The following is a 21,194-nucleotide window of genomic DNA, read 5'->3' on the forward strand; positions in this document are numbered from 1 at the left end:
ATATGGAAATGTAAACGATAGGCGCGAATAGCGCAAATGTGCATGTTTGCATTGACTTTACATGTAATCACGACGCGCAAATAATTTGCTTTGCGTTTGGTGTGAACACAGCATTAAGGTTGACGCAATATATAACCACGCAATATTGCAGCTTTTTGCGGCATTTCATAGTCAGTAGCGACTTTTGGTGAGATTTTTTGGCCAACTCTATTTTGTAGAGCACTGCCCCATAGGGGGGTTCTGCTCCCAGTGGTTTACTATGGTGGCCATGAAGTGCAAAACACACACACTAATACGAGTGCATCCCCCAAATGAAAACACTCCCCCAAATACAAGTCAACTCCCCCCAAATAGGATGACTTGCTCACCTCCCCCAGAATACAAAGACATGCTCCCCCAAATGGGAAACAAAATTACATTAACCTGTTTACGCTCCTGTTTCGCTCGCGAGACAAAAATGCTGCCCCCCCCCCCCCCCCCAGCTACGACGCACTAAATTCTAATAAATATATTTTTTAGACGCTACACATGTTATACATCATTGGAAAGCTACGATTCTTGTGCTTGTAGATATGTAAACCATTTCAAGATCGAGTCACAACAACAAGTTTAGTCAACGTCTTTGTCCAGTCACCACTTTGGTGTTGTTTACAAAGCCAAACTCTCTACTTACCCTCAAAGGTTCCGTGTCGTCCTGGTATGCAAACAACACATCAAAACTTGATCTGCGTACATTCCCAAGGGTTCAAAGTATCTAACCATGTAAAGTAATTCGTCCAAATACAATGTTTTACGTTCATGAATAGCCATTATCCTTTGTTTCATCATGCAAGTTAGCCGACGGAAGAAACAACTTGTTCACATAAAAGTGCACCTTTCTCCGGTTAGCAACGGTCTATTTACTATCCAAAGGCATCAAAATGTCCGCTGAACCCTCCCCTTTTGATTGACACCAAGATTGACCCAATCGGAGCTTCCATTGCCTGTCCAAGGCCTTCAACAGCCAAGCAACGACTCATCTGAATTGATGGCCCATCACACCCCCACCTGGGTTTTCTTTGTTTGAAGCTCAGCCCAATCAAAACCAATCTTGGAAATGACTGACACGTCTTTTAGCCAATCACATTCTGAAAACAATGATATGGGACTTCCCAGGTAAGTGAAAACATTGAAAAGCTGTACTCTCTGCGTAAATAGCTGCATATGTTCATGCGTTGTGCGCGCTGTTGGAACGGAGATTATTGACGCAGTTGGTTATCGATTTCATCATGGCAAAGAAGACACAGAAAACGAAGTATTGTCTCACAGAAGTTTTGGAAGAAGTAACTGGACATGATAGTGATTTATCAGACAATGTATCCGAGGAAAACACAGATTTTTCTGACTTTGATTCAGAAGCTGAGGATTTATATCAGGAAGGAGGAGATATTACCTTGGATAAGTAAGTTTCGTTTTATATTATAAAACATATTTTACTGTATATTCTGCACAAATAAGCTTTAGTTTCAAATCCAAAAAAAAAATGTTGCCGTGTGTTTGTAATCATTTGTTGTTTCTTTGTTCCACGTTTCAAGATACTAATAGAGCTACTTTGGCGTTGTAAAAACAATGTTTTATAACATATCAATAAGTAACCCTATTAGTATATCTTATTTAGTGAAACATGGAACAAAGAAACAACAAACACACGGCAACATTTTGTTTTCGTAATTGTTTTTGTAACTTTATATGCATACATATTTGTTGTTTCACTGAATCAGATCAGATAGCTCCATTTGTCATGGTATAACATTGTTTTTACATAGGGTTAGGGTTAGTATTTCTTCTAGCACCAGAAAAACTATATATTTGTGTAAAATAACTTACAACAGAAGTTCATGTGTGTGTGTTTCAATGTTTGAACTGCATTTGGGGGAGGTGTGTGTCTCTTTGTTTCAAGGTGTGAACTGAGTGTGGGGGTGGGGGTGGCTTTGTTTCAAGGTGTGAACTGAGTGTGGGGGTGTCTGTGTTTCAGTGTGTGTGTACTGCTGATGTAGAATACAGAAAATATGGGAATGGTTTGTAACTGACTGTTTATTTTGTCATTATAGGAAAACATCTGATGAGGACTACGAGCCGGATATTCCTGCTCAAGTCAGCAAGCGGCCCCGTACAGCAGCAGGACAGGAGGACAGCAGCAGCTCATCCAGTGATGAGCCTCAAACTCCCCAGAGAGGTTCTGCCAGCAGGAGAAGGCCAAGAGGAAGAGGAAGAGGAAGGGGAAGGGGGAGAGGCAGCAGCAGAACCAAAGCTGGAGCGTCAACAAGCCCATCTGGAGAGAGATGGAATGATGTTGACATTCCTGACATAACACCACCTCAGCCTACTTTCAGGCCGACGAACCCACCTGGACCCCAGCTAATTCGGACAGCGACCTACACAGCCCTGCAGCTTTTCCAACTTTTTTGGACAAACTCGGTATTACAAACTATCCTTCTAAACACCAATGAGTTTGGCTTGACTCACCACTCCACACCCACTCACCCCTGGATTGATCTGACATTGCAGGACATGTTTACCTTCATTTCCATGGTCATCTACATGGGTCTAGTAAAATGCTCTACATTTACTGATTACTGGCGAAAGGACAAACTGCACAGCTTCCCTTTCCCAAAACAGGTAATAACCGGGAAGAAGTTCCTCCGAATCTCCAGATCTCTTCATCTGAGTAGCATGGCGGACGATGCTACTAATGAGCAGAGGAGAGGCACAGCAGCCTTCAACCGTCTTTGCAAGATCAACCCAGTTTACCAGGAGATAAGAGAAGCATGCAAAAGGAACTATCACCCAGGCCAGGATATTGCCATTGACGAGAGGATGGTTGCCTCTAAAGCTCGCATTGGCCTAAAACAATATATGAAAAATAAGCCTGTTCGCTGGGGATACAAACTGTTTGTTCTGGCTGACTCGAAGAGCGGTTACACATGGGACTTTTTTGTGTATGAAGGAAAGCTCCAAGGAAACACTGGCAAGGGTCTCAGCTATGAATCAGTGATGGAGCTAATAGACACACAGTTGCTGGGCACCGGGTACAAACTCTTTGTTGACAATTTCTACACAAGTCCCACCCTTTTCCGAGACCTCCTTCAGAAGAGGATCTGGGCATGCGGAACCATCCGCACAAACAGAATTGGATTCCCGAAAACAAAAGAAAACAGTTTGGACTCAAAATCTCCCCGCGGCAGCATTCGCTGGATAAGGAACGACCCCCTCCTCTTTGTCCAGTGGCGAGACACAAGGGACGTCTTCCTGTGTTCAACGCTCCACACAGCACATGCACAGGACACGGTGCAGAGGAGGGTCAAAGGTGCAGATCAGCGCTGGATACTGAAAGACATCCCAGTTCCGCCAGTGGTAAAGAACTACAACCAGTGCATGGGTGGAGTGGACCTCTCCGATGCACTGATCGGATACTATAAAGTACTCCACAAGACCCAGAGATGGTACAAGACCTTCTTTTATCATTTCCTGGACATTGGGATTGTGAACGCCTTCCTCCTTCACAAAGACATTGCAAAAGGAAAAGGACAGGTACCTCTGACCCAGAAGGCCTTCAGAGAGACCCTTGCTGTTGAACTGGCAGAGTTGGGGCCTCAACCCTTACCCGGTCCCTCATCTTCCATCGTGACTCAACCCACAGCTAGTCACAGGCCAGTGCATATCAGTGGAGACAGCACCGCTGGTCGGCAGAGGTGCAAACACTGTGGTTTACTGACACCAGTGAAGTGTTCAACCTGCAATGTAGCTTTGTGCTTTGTCCCCAAACGTGACTGCTACAATAACTGGCATGTTGCCAAAAACATTTTGTGAAATTGTCAATAATTAGTGTCAACAATTCACTGTTTGTAAATAGTTTGGTGTGTTTTTCTTATATAAACTAGTTTTTCCACAATAGCTCTTGTTTTGACTCTTTTATTTGCACAAAGTTTAGTTTGAAGAAGGTAAAAAGCACTCTTATGCCTCAGTTACTCTGTTTCAACAACACTAATGGTGAATCTGAATATGGAATATGATAGATCTGAGTGTCACCTTTCATTAGAGCCCAAACATATGACTGTACGTGAAAGAGTTCAAAAGTTGTAGCCTTTTTAGGCTAGGTATGTGGCCATGGTTACCAAGGGTCCTTTTGGAGTCTCCAAAGGGCACTTTCAGAAAACGCCTGGATGTACCCTTAGAAAAACATGTGTATAACATTCATTTTTTGTGTTGTTATGATCTACTTTTGAGTTTTATTGGGTCAGGCTTCAGGCTGGTGTCCAATTTTATCTTCCAGCTAATACCTACCACTTCTAGGCCTCTTTAGGCTATTGTTTTCATAACAAAATCTAGGCGGAAATGGAAACTTTCAGTTTCCTTGTGTTCAAGCTTCTATTACTCAACACCAGTAGGACTAACATGGGTCCTGACAACAGGGGAAAAAACTTCAGAGTGTCAGCTTTCAAAAGAGATCATTTACATGCATGTACTCCAAATGGTTCAAGAACAGCTTCCAATTTACTTTGGGTATGCTGTTTAGGCGTTTTTAGGCACATTTAACAGGATGCTTAAGAGGTTAACTCAAAATGGAAAGGGTAAGTACAACACATTCGTCGCTGATTGGATGCACACTAACTAACAGGAAATAAGAAATTGATTGACAGAAATACGAAATGTGGACCAGGATCGTTGTTTGACTATCGATTTTTACGTTTAACACGCAATTTATACTTTTGCATAAGTAATTGCTACATGCTTCAACAGCCAAACAACTGTCCTGGTGCACGTAACTCTGTCATTATTGCATTTTGTACTTCTGTCAATTAATTTCTTATTTCCTGTTAGTTACTGTGCATACAATCAGCGATCTGTTTAGAGTTAATGTAATTTCGTTTCCCATTTGGAGGAGCCTGTCTTTGTATTCGGGGGTAGGTGAGCAAGTCACAAACAAAGTGAGAGAGATGGAGAGAGATAGACATTCATAGTGAGTGGACATACTTCATATCAGTAGCAAACTGACTTTAAACCTTGGCCCTCTGACCCCAATTACTCATCGAAAAAAAACACGATACAGCGCGCACACAGCATTGCTGCATTTCAACTGCTGGAGTTGAAATGCCTCTCAAAAGCTTTGGTTTTCTGCACAAAATTAACTTCTAGTGTAGGTCTTCCTTTGATGATTAACTCCAACTTCTCTTTAAAAGTTAACCTTGAAAATGGTGCATATAACAAATGTGAAACAATGTCCTCCTCACCAGGGGGGTATTCTGCGTAGCTCGCTAAGCGGTTTAGCAAGCTAATTTTCAGGCTAAGATAAAAAACGCCCTCTTTTTGGTTTGTGGAAGCAACTTTCGATAAATCACCATAGTAACATCAATTAGCACTAACCTGCTCCAGAGCAGGCTAACGTAAGTGTAGCTGGATAAGCTTGCCACACCCCCGGAAAATAACATGGCAGCTCCCTTTTTGAGAGACCCAGTTGACCAAGGAGCTATATATTTTAGTTTGATTAGCTTTCCATACCAATAGAGTTCTTCGCGATTGCCAAGATCCTTTATTTCACACGGACGAGTTCTTGTTTGAGCGATATCGATTCAGCCGACAAGGACTCATTTATTTGCAAGACCTTCTCGGGCCGTACATTGCAAATATCACACGCCGCAGCAAGTTTTATGCTTTATTATGAGCTTATGCTGCTGTATGTGAATATGTAACGCTGTTTTAGGAAATGTCTTGTTTTATCTGTTGTGCCTGTGCTTTTTATATGTTTCACTGTGGGAGAGTGGGAAACGTCATCGATTCCTTTTTATGTCTTGACGTGAAGAAATTGACAATAAAGCTACTTGAAACTTTAACTGTGCTTCAGACTCTGCATAGCCTTGAGTTTTTTTGCGTCAGGTATAGGCTACATTTTTATACAGTATAGGCGATGCAGAAAACATTGGCAAAGCCGCAGCATGCGTTGCTGTAAGAAAAGTGTACTTGGCGCTTAACCAGCTGATGAATCGATTCATCATATTCCCTGGCCATGTCCCAGTCAACGAAATCAAAGAGGGATTTACACATAGGCCTACATGCATCGTCTCCTTGGCCGTCTCCTTGGCCAGGAGGCATATGCGAGGAAACCCGCATCCTGGTTTACACCTGCTTTTCAGAGGCGGAGAATTTTCACCGCAAATTAGAGGTGCCCTTTCTATGGAGGATTATAGGGGCCACAACTAAATAAATAAATACTTGGATAAATAAATAATTATATAACACAAAGCTTAAATAAATGACAAATTATATAATGAAATGCCTAATTGACATACAAAATATATAAATTACAAATTAAATGAGACACTAAATATATAAATGTTACATGTATTTGTGTGTGTGAAATATATATATATATATATATTTATAATGTTTTAATGTGTTCACATTTATTTATTTATACTTTCATTTATTTATTTATCCTTACATTTATCCACGGTGTAACTTGCTGCAGCAAAATAAATCCGTCGTCCGCCGTCACCAAGTCAGGGGGCGGGTTAAAGCCTCTGATTGGTGGTTCAACTTGATTCGACTGCTTTTGACTCATTCAAGATGGCAGCACCTAGTGCAGATTCAATGAATGAAATATTGCATGCTACAGTTGTCGAATTTTGTCGGTAGCTGAAGAGATGGAGGCAACTGCCAATTCACCTTTTTTTTATACATCATATTGAGAGCTTCGCTGAAATTACAGCATTAGGGGTGGGCGAATCGATCTCAAGACCGATAGTATCGATACCAACGTTGGTATCAGTAATAAGATCGATACTTAATTTTCAAATTATGTTCTCTACATTCAGTACACAATTCCCTTTACATCATAGCGGTTGTAACTTATGCAAACACCGTCTAACTTCGCTCAAGCTCACTTTGCCCCTCCCCTGCTAGGCTGTGAGTTGTTGCCGGCGTGTACGTGCAGTAACACGACTCAGCGGCACACACTAACGTATTTTTGACAAAACTCTTTGTCCTGTGTTTTATTATGATCATAATCATGAACAAGTAATTAAAGGAAAAATCATTAAATTATCATGAAAATTCACATTTTAATTCAAATTTTAAATTTTAATTCAAATTTTAAATTTTAATTCAAATTTTCATATTGATGTTGCATTCACTTCATAAATTATGAGGCATTGCGCCCTCGACACGAAAGTAGATAAACTGCTTTTCTAAGTAAAAAGTAATATTGAAAATCAGCAATATTGGTATTGGCAGGGGCGCCGTATGGCCCTGTATTTACTCCTTGGTATCGGATCAATACCAAATTTTTCAGTATCGCACACCCCTAGCAGCTGCAGAGTGAGGCGATAGAGGATCCCTCTAGATCGAAGAGAGCTTGATCGACTGGTTGAGCCTGCCTGGTGTGTAATACTGTTCATTCACCAGAGGCTTGAACCCGCCCCCTGACTTGGTGACGCAGACGACGGATTTATTTTGCTGCAGCAAGTTACACCGTGGATAAATGTAAGGATAAATAAATAAATGTAAGGATAAATAAATACATGTAAGTATAAATAAATAAATGTGAACACATTAAAACGTAAATATATGTATATATATATATAAAACACTAGTGGTGGGCATAGATTAATTTTTTTAATCTAGATTAATCTCACTGTAATCTTGGCGTTAATCTAGATTAATAGATTAAAATCGCTCATTTGAATTCCGCCGAAGGCATTCAGAATATGTGTGCTACTCAAATAATGACTAAAAGTAAGTCTTTGAGAACGGGTTTCTCAAGCCAGGTGGCGCATTAGACCAAGAGCTCATCTCCTGTTTCCAAAATGCATCACAAACTGCTTGAGAAAGCTGTTCTACTATGGTAATTGGTGATGAAAATAAATTATGTTCAATAAGATGTACTTGTGTTTCTTATATACTAGTGTAATAATTGGACCAATACGCTGTTCCTATTGGTCCAGAAGACGTTCTCAAAAGTTAATAAATCCGTTTATATACCTCCTGAAAGTTCGCAGAGGTAAATAAACGTTTTTACGGACCTAGCAACAAGCGGTTGCCTTGGAGATGTAGCCATTGACCTTAACAACGTGGCATCTGCTCGGCAACAAAGTAGCCTAAATTGCCTTAAAAAAAACTAAAACAACCAAATATGGTTTTTGCACAGGTCCGCAAACGCCCCGCAACGCCCCGCAAACGCCCCGCAAACCTCGACCTGCGGTCTCGGTTAACAAACGTTTTAACAAATCTCGGTTTACAAAGGCGTTTGCAGACCTGTCGAGGAGTAAACATTTGCTGTTTATTAACTGTTTATTAGATTAGTTAGCTTGGCTGATAGAGCTGTGCTGACGGGCTTGCCTCGGTTGCACTCAAACATCGTAGTTTGACGACAACTCTTCCCCTGTGCTACATCAGTGCTTGGCCCGGCATCTTCCGCATTAGCTAAGGGATGCTTTGCGTTTAGGTGGTATTTGAGACTGGAAGAACTCCTACAGTAAACTAATTCCGCATAGCACAAGGTGCAAACAACCTTAGTTTTGTTGAGGTTTCCATAGGGAAGCTTCTTAAAAATACCTTTTCCCTGAAGCAAACCAGGCGGCTTCATAGCTGCATCCATGTTAGCACGTCACGTTTGATGTGATAATTTCATACACAAGGCATACACACAGGTTCGAAGACTCGTTCTCGCCCCCTACAGTGCAATTCGGCTAGGTATACATCCGCGCTAAAATATCAAGGTGAAAGTCATCATAGCTTGCGTAGTATAGACCCAGCTCCCAACCCAACTTTGAGAATAGATTAACGGCGATATTTTTTTTATCGCCAATAAGAGTCGCAACGCGTTAACGCGCGGTAATGCCGATAACGGCCCACCACTAATATACACACAAATACATGTAACATTTATATATTTAGTGTCTCATTTAATTAGTAATTTATATATTTTGTATGTCAATTAGGCATTTCATTATATAATTAGTCATTTATTTAAGCTTTATGTTATATAATGATTTATTTATCCAAGTATTTATTTATTTAGTTTTGGCCCCTATAATCCTCCATAGCTTTCACGGGCAGTTTTTGTACATACCACGGAATACATAATTAGGTGCACTTTACGCATCCCCTCCCATCTCTTTATGGGAAACTCCCACTTTCCCCTTGACCCTCCCGTGAATGCATATGCACGACACGGAAAAGCACAATTTGCCATTTTCAGTTCCCGTGACAGGCAGTCTGCGCTTTTACCTCAGCGGCATGTTTTTACATACCTCGCCATGCTTTTACGTGCACGTTGCGCGCACTGCCCTCAGTGTAGAGAAAGGCATGCAGGATTTCCTTCAGCAAGTGTTGGGAGATTATAGTAATTAATTGCTTTTTGCTGTAACTCAGTAACGCGTATTACAACGTATTTTTAATCCTATATTAGGTGTTGTTTAAGAAAAATAAAACAAGAAAATTCTTGTTTTAAGAATTCACCAACACCACGAAACATTTCGGCACCAGAGAAAAAGAAAATCTGTGAGTAAAAGAGTAACACTATTTCCTGTTGAAATAGAGACTGAATAGACAGATTCTACATTTGCGAGATGGACTCCCATCATTTTCAGTTAATCAGAGACAAGGATAAGAACATTATAGTCCAATCGATGTGCGACACCAAGGGAACGCTCTACTGGATGTATAATGAGCTGCAATAAACTCAATTTAGCATTTTGGAATACTTCCGCGGTTATTTTGGTGAAAGTAACGCAACAGTAGTGTAAAGCATTACAATTCAGAAACAGTAATATTGTAATATAACTAATGACTCTGAAATGACAGTAACTAGTAATCCACATTTTGAAAGTAACTTGCCCAACACTGTTCTTTAGCACCTGAAAAGAGGGGGCAGAGCATAATCCAGTCTACAAACAGATGCATACAGTAAATGTGCTCTCTTACACTACTGATGGTCAGCACAGGACAGAAAGACGAAAAATATAATCCTTAATAACATCCTTCCTCTTTATCGTGCTTAGATTCCTTCAGTAACCCCTCTCCTTTCCATCCCTCTCTCTCCCCCACCTCTCCCTCTTTCCCCAGGTACCCCAGTGGTGTGTGGAATACGCCCTCTCACATGAATTTTCCCAAGGTTTGGTGTGCTGTTCCCAGCCACATTCCGTAGCAGCTGCGAGCTTGGCTCTTAGGGTGGCTGACGAGATGGACCTGAGTCTAGGCCTAGAGGTGGGCTACAGGGTCCCCCACGATGATGGTTGCACACCAGATACGCTGCTCAGGTAAGGAGGGGAAGATAATCACACGCACACACATGTACATCTAGAGCATACGTGTCAAACTCAAGGCCCGCGGGACACATCTGGCCCGGCGTACGTTATATCTGGCCCGCTTGTTTTAATGGCACAGCGATATGAAGCACCAATAACACACAAACTACAAATCCCACAATGCAGCACAACAGCTGCCTTATGATGCGCTCTGTGCACGCTCACATTAACTGTGGAAGTCACTATCTAGCATCACATCAAACCCAGAATACGTCCTTAATTTGGGCTAATCCCCGAATGTTTACAACATCTGGCTCCGCGCCTGATTAACACTTGGATTGATAAGCAGTCTCGAAAATTGTAATAATATAACAAATAATGTGATCCCTTTCCGTCATCATGAATGATACCCCCCAAAAAAATTCACTGCACCCCCATTCAAACCAGGCTGCAAATGGCCCTGGATGGAAGGCAGTTTCAAGAAAGATGGGAAAGCGAATATATGTTTTCAAGGAGAAAAACTGGTATGTACTTTGTGTTATGAGGCGATGTCGGTCATTAAAGAGTACAATATCCGTCTGCATTTTGACACCAAACACAGAGATAAATATGCCAAATTTAGCCTCCAAGAAAAACAGCAGATTGTCCAAGAATTAAAAGGTGGACTGCATCGCAGCAGAATATGTTTACAAAAGCTACAGCTAAAAACAATGTTTTTACATAGTTACATCGTAGTTACAACTGGCCCTTTGAGGGCAACCATAATGCTGATGTGGCCCTCGGTGAAAATGAGTTTGACACCCCTGATCTAGAGGAACATACTGTAAACACACTAAGGCATACACATACAGTACAGCAGAACATGCTATAAAGACACGTCCTCATCCCCCCACACATATTACAAGTAATCTCAACTCCCTTATAACAGGGATTTCCACCTTTACCCCTCAAGCATGAAATAAAATACTGGATTTTTACATGTCCTTGTGTGTATCAGTACAATGGTACTTTGTATATGGTGTGTTGGGAAAAAAGTCTAAATAAAAAAATACAGCGATGTATTTTTCCATATCCTTCTCTATCTATCCATCCCTCGGTTTCTCCTTTAGATTTGTCAGTGACTCCCTACTGATAGAAGAAATTATGTCGGACCCGCTACTGCACCACTATGGCGTCCTGATCCTTGATGAACTCCAGGAGCGCACCGTGCCCACTGACGTCCTCCTAGGCCTCCTCCTCGACCTTTGCCGCCAGCGCCACGACCTCCGCGTGGTCCTACTCACTGTCCCATCTCTTGCCCCACGCCTTGTCACCTTCCTTGGCCCCGAGGTTCCACTCCTCACTCTGGACACACTTCTCACACATCAACCTGCCAGGGGTCAGGAGGAAGGTATGGTTGAGGATACCCTGCCATTGGTTGCTGTGGAGACGGTGTACCGGGAGCCCCCCATGGGGCGTGAGCCCGCTGTAGCAGCATGTCACATGGTATTGGACTTACATCGCCGAGGGGAGGAGGGAAATGTGATGGTGTTCCTGTGTAGTGGCCAGGTAAAAATACATAATTAAGTAAATGGCGTAGAGATTTACATTTATATTCATTCATCAGACACAGGCACCAGATTGTCAAGGGCTAGAGGTAAAGCACAGTGTTACAGTGATTTTTGTCAATGAATAGTCCGTGTTGCAAGACACAGAACAACAAAACTGTACAACAACATCCCCAAAAGTAAACAAGTACACAGAGGAGCCACTGTCCTGGGTTGCCATTGTTGGACTGGAGGAGATGGAATAGGAAGGACAGAAAAGTTGTGAGAAGAAGGGTGGAGAGTAATTCAGGGAGCAATTAAAGAGCAGGAAGAAGGAATGTGTTCAAATGTATGAGAGATGCCCAGGCAAAGAAAGAGTCAAAGAAGGATTATTAAAAGTTTGTCATAGAGACGGTGAAGAGGGGAGTGGTGTGAGTATTTCAGCTAGAGAGGGTAATAGATAGCAGAAAACATCTAAATATTGGTCGTTAAACTGACACAGATGTCTCTTTCTTAAGGTAAAGGGATAGTGTTGGGCAGTGTGGGTCAAAGATGAAAGCCACAGTTCTATCTTTTGAGATTCCAATCCCTTTAACTGATTGCCATAACCATAACCGCCATAACCATCTCCCTGAGAGAAGATAATTACAATTATAAAGTGCTGTGAAGAAGAAAACCAGTGAAATAAAGGTAGTGTTTACGTGATTGTAATTCCCCTATCATTTATCATTTGCTCTTATTTACAACTCTTGCTAAATCATATTGTAGGTGTGCAATAAAAGAGGCAAGCTCCTGTAGCTATAGCATCTCATGAAATAATGTCCCCCTGTCTCCTCAAGCATTCTTTGGCCATTCAGCATGGTGAAATAGGAAGTTTAAGATTATTGGAAATCCTGTTGCCACAACAGACATGTACTGGATATATCAGTAAAGTTTCCACTTTTGACATACACTTTCTTTCTTCCCCCATCTCCCCTCTATGTCTCTCTTCCAGGAGATTGAGGAATGTGTCTTTCTACTAGAGAAAGAGTCTGTGGCTTTCAGTCCTGAGCTGGGTCCTTTTCGAGTCCTCCCCCTTCATGTTGGCCTAGGCCGGGCCACCCAGCGCATCTACGAGCCCGAACCTGAAGCCTCTGTGCTGGGGAAGACGGAGAGCTCAGAAAACCAGGAGGATCTGGAAGCACCAGGGTCAAAGTCACGGGTTAAACGCAAAGTCATACTCACAGACACATTAGGGGAAGCTTCCTTCTCTCAGCCTGGAATACGATACGTCATTGACACAGGCCTTCAACTGAAAACAGTGAGTAACTCAGTGAGATTTAATGACATGTAGCTTCATGAAATCATTTCAGATTTTTATTTGCATACTAAAAGCAATATGGTGGTTAACATGGTATGTAGTTTTGACATTGGTAGAGATAAAGAAGTCAATTGACGAGCCATTCTTTGATGATCTCATTCCATTCCTGTCTCATAGGTTTATAAACCACAAATCAGAGCAGACTCCCAGGTCTTACGGCCAATCAGCAAGCACCAGGCAGACATGCGCACTCAGAGGATCAACAGTCACTTACCAGGTAGATTCACTTCAAAGTCCTAATCCGATGCTTGTTTTCCCTACTGATGATCCAAAACATTATAACCACTCACAGATTAAGCGAATAAGGTTGATAATCTACAAGCAAGGTCTGGGTAGATGTGATGGTAAGCAATAAATCAGTTCTCGTAGTTAACTTGTTGCACATTGGAGAAAAGACATGAGCGACTTTGAAAAGGGCCAAATTGTTATGGCCAGACGACTGGGTCAGAGAATCTCTGAAACTGCAAGGCTTGTGGTGTGCTCTCGGTCAGCAGTGGTTATTAAAAAAAAAAAAATCTCGATATTGTCCAAAAAAAAATAGATATTCGATATATATCTTGATATGTTTGCATTTGCATTTAAATAATAAATAAAAACATGGTTTTCTTTTTGCGTCCATTAGAAAACAACAAAAACTATCTAGATAGATCAGCTATTGTTACAAAGTACAAAACAGTGTTGTGCACATTTTTAGCAGTTGCCATAACATGGTACTTGCAACTTGATAAAATGGACCTCACATGGAACAATTCATGGAGAAGTCCTTATGTGACAGGACAAAAAGAGAGCAAAAGAGAGTGCCTGTGTGATTGCAATTTTGTTTGTGTGTTTGTGTGTTTGTGTGTGTATTTAAAGACAGAGTAGTCAGACGGTGATCTTAAAACACAAGCCACACACAAGGACCAGAAAAAAGGAAAAAATATATTTTTTATTTGTATTTTTTATATTCGATATTCACAATATTTTCTAATTTTACATTGTCGTCAAAATTATTGCGATATTATCGCTAATATTTGATATATCACCCAGCCCTAGTACCTATTGACATTGGTCCGAGGAGGGACAAACCGGCAACAGGGTGTTGAGTGCCCAAGGCTCATCGATGCGCGAAAGCAACAAAGGCTATACCATCTGAACCAACATTGGCTCAATTCACAGAAAATGTTAATGGAAGTTGATATGACAGAATGATAATGATGAAACAGGAAGAATTTGTCACACACATTGCATTGCACCCTGCTGTTTAAGGGGCTGCTTAGCTGCAGCCCGGTCAGAGTGCCCTTGATGAACTGGACGTTGGAGCAGTGGAATAAGGTTGTGTAGTCTGATGCGTCCTGTTCTCTTTTACATCACGTGGATGGATGTACAGTACTTGTGCTCTGTTTACCTGGGAAGTGATGGCACCAGGATGCATTGAGGAATGATGACAAGCCGGTGGAGGGAGTATGATGCCATCTTGGATATGACGCTGTAGGGATTAATATATGCCAAACACCCAAAACTAATTCCCCTATGTTTTAAAGGACGAGGGAAAACTGAGCAGTATTAACCAAATAATGCCAATACCAATGGAATTTAACCCTGATTTAACCCTATGGGTTAAAAACCCTATGGGTTAAAATTTAACCCTATGGGTTAAATCAGAGCAAGAATGGTCAAAGTAAGGAAATGAAACATATTTTATTTTTATTTTTTACACTTTATTTATGCAGGGTTTTTCCTGGGTCAAAATAGGTCTTCGGTGCTCCAAAAAAAAGAAAAAAGAAATGTATATATATATTCTTTTTTTTTCTTCTTTTTTCTAATCAATGTATTTATTCCCAGGTGTTTTGCATCTCCCACCCCTTCCCACCCCCCCCCCCACCACCAAAACTAAACCTATATTTCGGAACAGGTTAATGTAATAGTCTAATAGCTAATGTAATATTGCACATATTTTCATCCTAGAACGAGGGTTCGGCTGTAGTTTACTTGAAACATACTATTGAGAACATATTCGCTCACATGCATTGCACACGTTTTTTTTTCAGACTTTTTTTTGCCTTTGGCGCTCGGGATTTGTCATTGGTGCTCGGGAAAACGGCTTTTATGCAGGAAAAACCCTGTTTATGGTGATTTTTAAACAATTTACAGACAATACATTTTAGAAGTTGAATGATGTAAAATTAGTTACAACAACAATTGACATCTCACATGACATATGACCAGTGATGCCGGTACTCTAATCTGACCACTTTTTCCAGTAACGAGTAATCTAACGCGTTACTATTTCCAAACCAGTAATCAGATTACAGTTACTTGTCCAAGTCACTGTGCGTTACTATTTTGTCATTAATAGTAAAATATATATTTGATTTCTTCTTGCGTCTCTGGGAGTTAAGCCTATGCGACAATTAAGTCACGTTTTCAGCACGAGGGTCACGTGTATATACATAGACCTACCACTCAGCGACACAAACAACAATGTAGCAGGAGAGAGAGAGATGCGCATTTTCGAGTTGGAAATACAATCACTATTTTGAGTATTTGTCAGCTAAAGATGGAAATATCAAGGTTCGTTGTACACTTTGTGCTGGTGGCGACAAAGTGCTATCAAGCTACAAAAACACAACGTCAAATTTTAAGAAACATTTGGAGTCGCAGCACTGCACAGTCAAACTTATAGAGCCGGTTGTCAATAGGTGTGTTCGACTTCATGCAGCACCGGCGGCGCCTGCAGCCCGGCTGACTTGAAGCGGCCAATGGCATTCTCAACTTCAAGGCAGCCAGCTGCAGGCGACGCCGGCGCTGCATGAAGTCGAACGCACCTATTTTTATGTTGAGGCGGCGGGGGTGTTGTCGGCAGCTGCTGAATGTAACTAATAAAGTAACTTGTAATCGAACTTAGTTACTTTTAAAATCAAGTAACTTGTAAAGTAACTAAGTTACTTTTAAAATCAAGTAATCTGTAACGTAACTAAGTTACTTTTTCAAAGTAACTGTGGCAACACTGCATATGACAGACAGACCTAAGGGAACGAGAAAAATAAAAATAATAATAATAATAAATATAGCTGCAAGCAGCAGTGCAGGTTCCTCCGCAAAATGGCAAAATATTATAAACATGTACACTGTCGAAGATCGAGAGTTGGACAACAAGAGAGCAAAACTACTTCATGTTTGGCCAACAACAGGCTGAATGGGGATTTGAACTCATGAGCATAAGGTTACAAGTCAGTCTCTCTATCCTCTCTGCTACACACCAACTGTTGAGATTGTATGAATAGAAAGGGCAGAGTATTAGCTTAGCTAGGTCAGCTTTGCGACAAAGGAAGAAACGGTTGACATTTCAAGGTGAAATTGCATGAAATTGTGCATGGTATTTCAGAATGATGTCATCCTGTTTAGCAGATAATCAAAAGCTGTGGAGTATAGAGCTGTGGACCAGCTCTATACCCTCGGCAGGGTTCTGGAGGGTGCATGGGAGTTCGCCCAACCAGTCTACACATGTTTTGTGGATTTGGAAAAGGCGTTCGACCGTGTCCCTCGGGGGCTCATGTGGGGGGTGCTCCGGGAGTACGGGGTACCGGACTCCCTGATCGGGGCTGTTCGGTCCCTGTACGACCAGTGCCAGAGTTTGGTCCGCATTGCCGGTAGTAAGTCGAACTTATTCCCGGTGAGGGTTGGACTCCGCCAGGGCTGCCCTTTGTCACCGATTCTGTTCATAACCTATATGGACAGAATTTATAGGCACAGCCAGGGCGTTGAGGGGGTCCGGTTTGGTGACCTCAGGATCGGGTCGCTGCTTTTTGCAGATGATGTGGTCCTGTTGGCTTCATCGGGCCGTGACCTTCAGCTCTCACTGGAGCAGTTCGCAACCGAATGCGAAGCGGCTGGGATGGGAATCAGCACCTCCAAATCTGAGGCCATGGTTATCGACCGGAAAAGGGTGGAGTGCAATCTCCGGGTCGGGGAGGAGATCTTGTCCCAAGCGGAGGAGTTCAAGTATCTCGGGGTCTTGTTCACGAGTGAGGGAAGGATGGAGCGTGAGATCGACAGGCGGATCGGTGCGGCGTCCGCTGTGATGCGGGCTCTGCATCGGTCCGTCGTGGTGAAGGAGCTGAGTCGAAAGGCGAAGTTCTCTATTTACCAGTCGATCTACGTTCCTACCCTCACCTATGGTCACGAACTGTGGGTAGTGACCGAAAGAATGAGATCGCGAATACAAGCGGCCGAAATGAGTTTTCTCCGCAGGGTGTCCGGGCTCTCCCTTAGAGATAGGGTGAGAAGCTCGGTCATCCGGTAGGGGCTCAGAGTAGAACCGCTGCTCCTCCGCGTCGAGAGGGGCCAGTTGAGGTGGCTCGGGCATCTGATAAGGATGCCTCCTGGACGCCTCCCTGGTGAGTTGTTCTGGGCACGTCCCACTGGGAAGAGGCCCCGGGGAAGACCCAGGACACGCTGGAGGGACTATGTCTCTCGGCTGGCCTGGGAACGCCTCAGGGTCCCCCAGGAAGAGCTGGTGGAAGTGGCCGGGTGCTATAACTTGTCATGGAAGGAAATTTCAATTCATGCCTAGCATCAGTGGGGATGTGTCCTGGCTTAGGTTACTGAAATGAATTTGTGCAACAGGCAAGGGATCCACCTGAACAATAAATGTATTTCATTAGAGATAACCATTAGAGTTATCTCTACCATGCGTAGACTACAAGTAGCTAGCTACTGTGGTGAACCTGGCTTGTTTTGCAGTGGTTTACACAGTCTCGCTAAACAGATGATCGAAGTGTTGTGATGGGCTCAAATAATCAGAATCAGAATGGGTTTTATTCACCATGAGAGTTTGCACAGACAAGGAATTTGCTTTGGCAGGAAGGTGCAAACATTAAACATATAGGAATCAAAAATTTAAATATGAGGACTAACTATACTAAGGGTACATAACTACCAAACTATGGGTACATAACTAGCAATGGAATTAGATTAAAATAAACTTTACAATAAAATCAAAAATAAAATATAAGTAGCAGTAATTTACAATATAAAAATATAAATATTACAAAAAAATACAAGTGGTACAGGATTGTATTGTCCAGTGCAAAAAGCAGTGTTGTTTTAAGGGCATTTAGTCATGAAGTCAGTGTGAACCCTTGGCCTTATTGAAGAGGCCAACAGCGTAAGGTAAGAAACTGTTTTTGTGGCGTGTTGTATTGGTCCTGATGGACCGCAGCCTTCTGCCGGAGGGGAGTGACTGAAACAGGGAGTGACCAGGGTGGGAGGAGTCGGCCACAATCTTCCTTGCTCGCCTCAGGGTCCTCGAGGTGTGCAGGTCCTCGAGGGTAGGCAGATTGCAGCCAATCACCTTCTCAGCAGTGCGGATGATACGCTGCAGCCTGCTCTTGTCCTTGGCAGTGGCAGCAGCAGTACCAGATGGTGGTGGAGGAGGTGAGGATGGACTCAATGATGGCTGTGTAGAAGTGCACCATCATTGTCTTTGGCAGGTTGAATTTCTTCAGCTGCCGTAGGAAGTACATCCTCTGTTGTGCTTTCTTGGTGAGGGAGCTGATGTTCAGTTCCCACTTGAGGTCCTGGGAGAGGATAGTGCCCAGGAAGCGGAAGGACTCCACAGTGTTGACTGGGGAGTCACACAGGGTGATGGGGGTGAGTGGGGCTGTATTCTTCCTGAAGTCCACAACCATCTCCACTGTCTTAAGAGCATTGAGCTCTAGGTTGTTCTGGCTGCACCAGGTCACCAGGTTGGCCGCTTCCCACCTATAGTCAGACTCTACTCCACCAGAGATGAGCCCAATGAGGGTGGAGTCGTCCTCAAACTTCAGGAGTCTGACGGACGGATGACTCGAGGTGCAGCTGTTGGTGTACTGGGAGAAGAGCATAGGAGAAAGAACGCAGCCCTGGGGTGATCCAGTGCTGATGGACCGGGAGTCAGAGACTTGTGTTCCCAGCTTAACGCACTGCTTCCTGTCAGACAGGAAGTCTGTGATCCACCTGCAGGTGGAATCAGGCATGTTCAGCTGGGAGAGCTTGTCCTGAAGCAGGGCGGGGATGATGGTATTGAGGGCAGCTAGCATCTTTCTCCGCCGCCATTACGGAACTACAACACAAACTAGCGCATGACAGCCACTCCCTCTGTTCGCTGATTGGCCGGTAGAAAATTAACCGGAGACATCTGACTTACTTACCTCATGGCCAGACCTAGTACAGAAGCAAAATCAAAATTGAGCGGAAGTACGTAGGAGGGCAGAGCCAGGCTAGGGTGGGGGCTTCTTATCCAACAAATTACACCCCTGAACTTTTAAAACATATCAATGGCCTACTACAATTGTAAATATCCTTTGGCCTCTTCTCCTATTGGTCGTTGATACAATCTAATCTAAAATCAAATATTTTCTGCCAATTCTGCACAGTTTTTGGGGACTTTCCACATCAGCACCCATTTCCCAGTTCCTCTATTCTGCACTACTACACTTTGACTTTGAAACTTTTCACAGATGAGAGTGAATAAGAGATAATGGTAGTGGGATGGTGTTCCACTGTTCTGCTTCTCTTTTTCGCCACTCCTATGAAACATTTATGGGCACCACTGCTTTTGCCTGTCAGTGCCTGCAATGCTGGGAAGAAAACTATATGACAACAATAATGTTTAATGTAACTGGCCTTTCTAACAGTAAAACTGGCCCCAGCTTGGCACCACAATGGTCTAGAAACTCCCATAGCTGCATTGCAAATCAAGACAAGAGCCTTTTCATTAGGCCCAGTGGCAGACTCATGCTGTTTGAAGTTGTCAAATATCACCACTCATGGACTTCTGCCTAAATTGACATGCACCAACTCAGACTAATGAGTTTCAACAACCATTAGCACATTTACTCTCTATTTTTTTTACTCTTATCTTAATGCAAGACTATGTTTAAGTTATTGTCTGAAATTCACCAACTGCTTTGGTCATGCTATCTTAAAAGTCTAGTCCTTTAGTTTAATTGTGCCAAAGAAGATGATAAAATGACCAAGCTGTGTTTGGTTGATTCAACTTTATAGTTCTGTAGAAGAAGACATTCTGTTTCTTTTAGCAGTAGAATTAGCTGTGTTCAAACTAGCCACAGAATGACTACTAGTCTAGAATGGCTATTAGGCCAAGGAGTGGAGGTGGGGGCTTGGTCAGCCCACAATGTCCTGAAATGTTGTGTGTGCGTCTCCCCAAGCTCGCGCGTGTGTCAAGGGCTCTGGCTCCTTGTGTGTGTGAGAATTTGGAGTGAGGAGCAGAGGGAGAGAGGATTTGGGGAAAAAGCCCTAGCAATTATCCAAGCATGCATATTTTAAATATTCATAATAAATCTACTTTTCATCTTACATTCAACGTTTTCTCAGATTTGTGTACTAAACATTCTCAAGAGTCTTCATTGCTTTATTTCAATCATTTTTGGAGATATGAAGTTGCCTTTACACATGGTAACATGTGGTAGTGTCTTCCTCGTGACATACCAAGTTTGGTGTTGATATCTCAAAGATTTGCTGATATATGATCCAACTTCCTGTTTGGTTGCTTTGCTGCCGATTTTGATTTGCTGTACCGGACAAACGGTTTTGAAAATCAGAAATCCCTAGGATGCCTTTTGTGAGGCTCAGTCTGGAAATATGTAGGAGGAGTAGCGAAAAAACGTGTTTCCTTAATCTTTATTGTACAGAAAATCCAATATGGCGGCCGTTATAGGTTCTTGAGACTTTTTTGTTCATCCTGAGAAATAAGGCATATGTAATGAATTTCAGAATTTTGGAACTTATGGCCTGCAAATTAGCCTGGTCCTAACCAGACCCTCATACATTTCATATGTACAGAGGGTCTGGGATCGCTCCATTGACAAGCGTTAACTTCCTTGAAGGCGGTTACTCTGTTGAAGTTTAAAACTATTGGATCTGCCCAGAGCCACTCTGATCTGCCATAACCAATCACTAGCGTTCGCCTTAGCCAACTCCTTGACCACTACATACAAGGCATATGTAATGAATTTCAGAATTTTGAGAGTTATGGCCTGC

The 21,194-nt window shown here is 42.5% G+C and overlaps 2 protein-coding genes across 3 annotated transcripts in view; both read left to right on the forward strand.

The window, feature by feature from the left end:
• Positions 1–21,194, forward strand: part of dqx1 (DEAQ box RNA-dependent ATPase 1) — a 49,368-nt gene that overhangs the window by 3,655 nt on the left and 24,519 nt on the right. For both annotated transcript variants that reach the window (XM_062478466.1, XM_062478467.1), the window contains 4 exons: positions 10,102–10,295; positions 11,393–11,831; positions 12,804–13,109; positions 13,287–13,386. In XM_062478466.1, coding sequence (XP_062334450.1) covers positions 10,102–10,295; positions 11,393–11,831; positions 12,804–13,109; positions 13,287–13,386 — 1,039 coding nt within the window. The remainder of the gene's footprint in view (positions 1–10,101; positions 10,296–11,392; positions 11,832–12,803; positions 13,110–13,286; positions 13,387–21,194) is intronic.
• LOC134034300 (piggyBac transposable element-derived protein 4-like) lies at positions 501–4,079 on the forward strand. The gene is made up of 2 exons (XM_062478761.1): positions 501–1,441; positions 2,091–4,079. Exons 1-2 carry the CDS (start codon positions 1,269–1,271, stop codon positions 3,847–3,849), a joined length of 1,932 nt encoding a protein of 643 aa, XP_062334745.1. The 5' UTR covers positions 501–1,268; the 3' UTR covers positions 3,850–4,079.

This window comes from Osmerus eperlanus, chromosome 14 (assembly GCF_963692335.1).
Source record: "Osmerus eperlanus chromosome 14, fOsmEpe2.1, whole genome shotgun sequence".
Classification (NCBI taxonomy): domain Eukaryota; kingdom Metazoa; phylum Chordata; class Actinopteri; order Osmeriformes; family Osmeridae; genus Osmerus; species Osmerus eperlanus.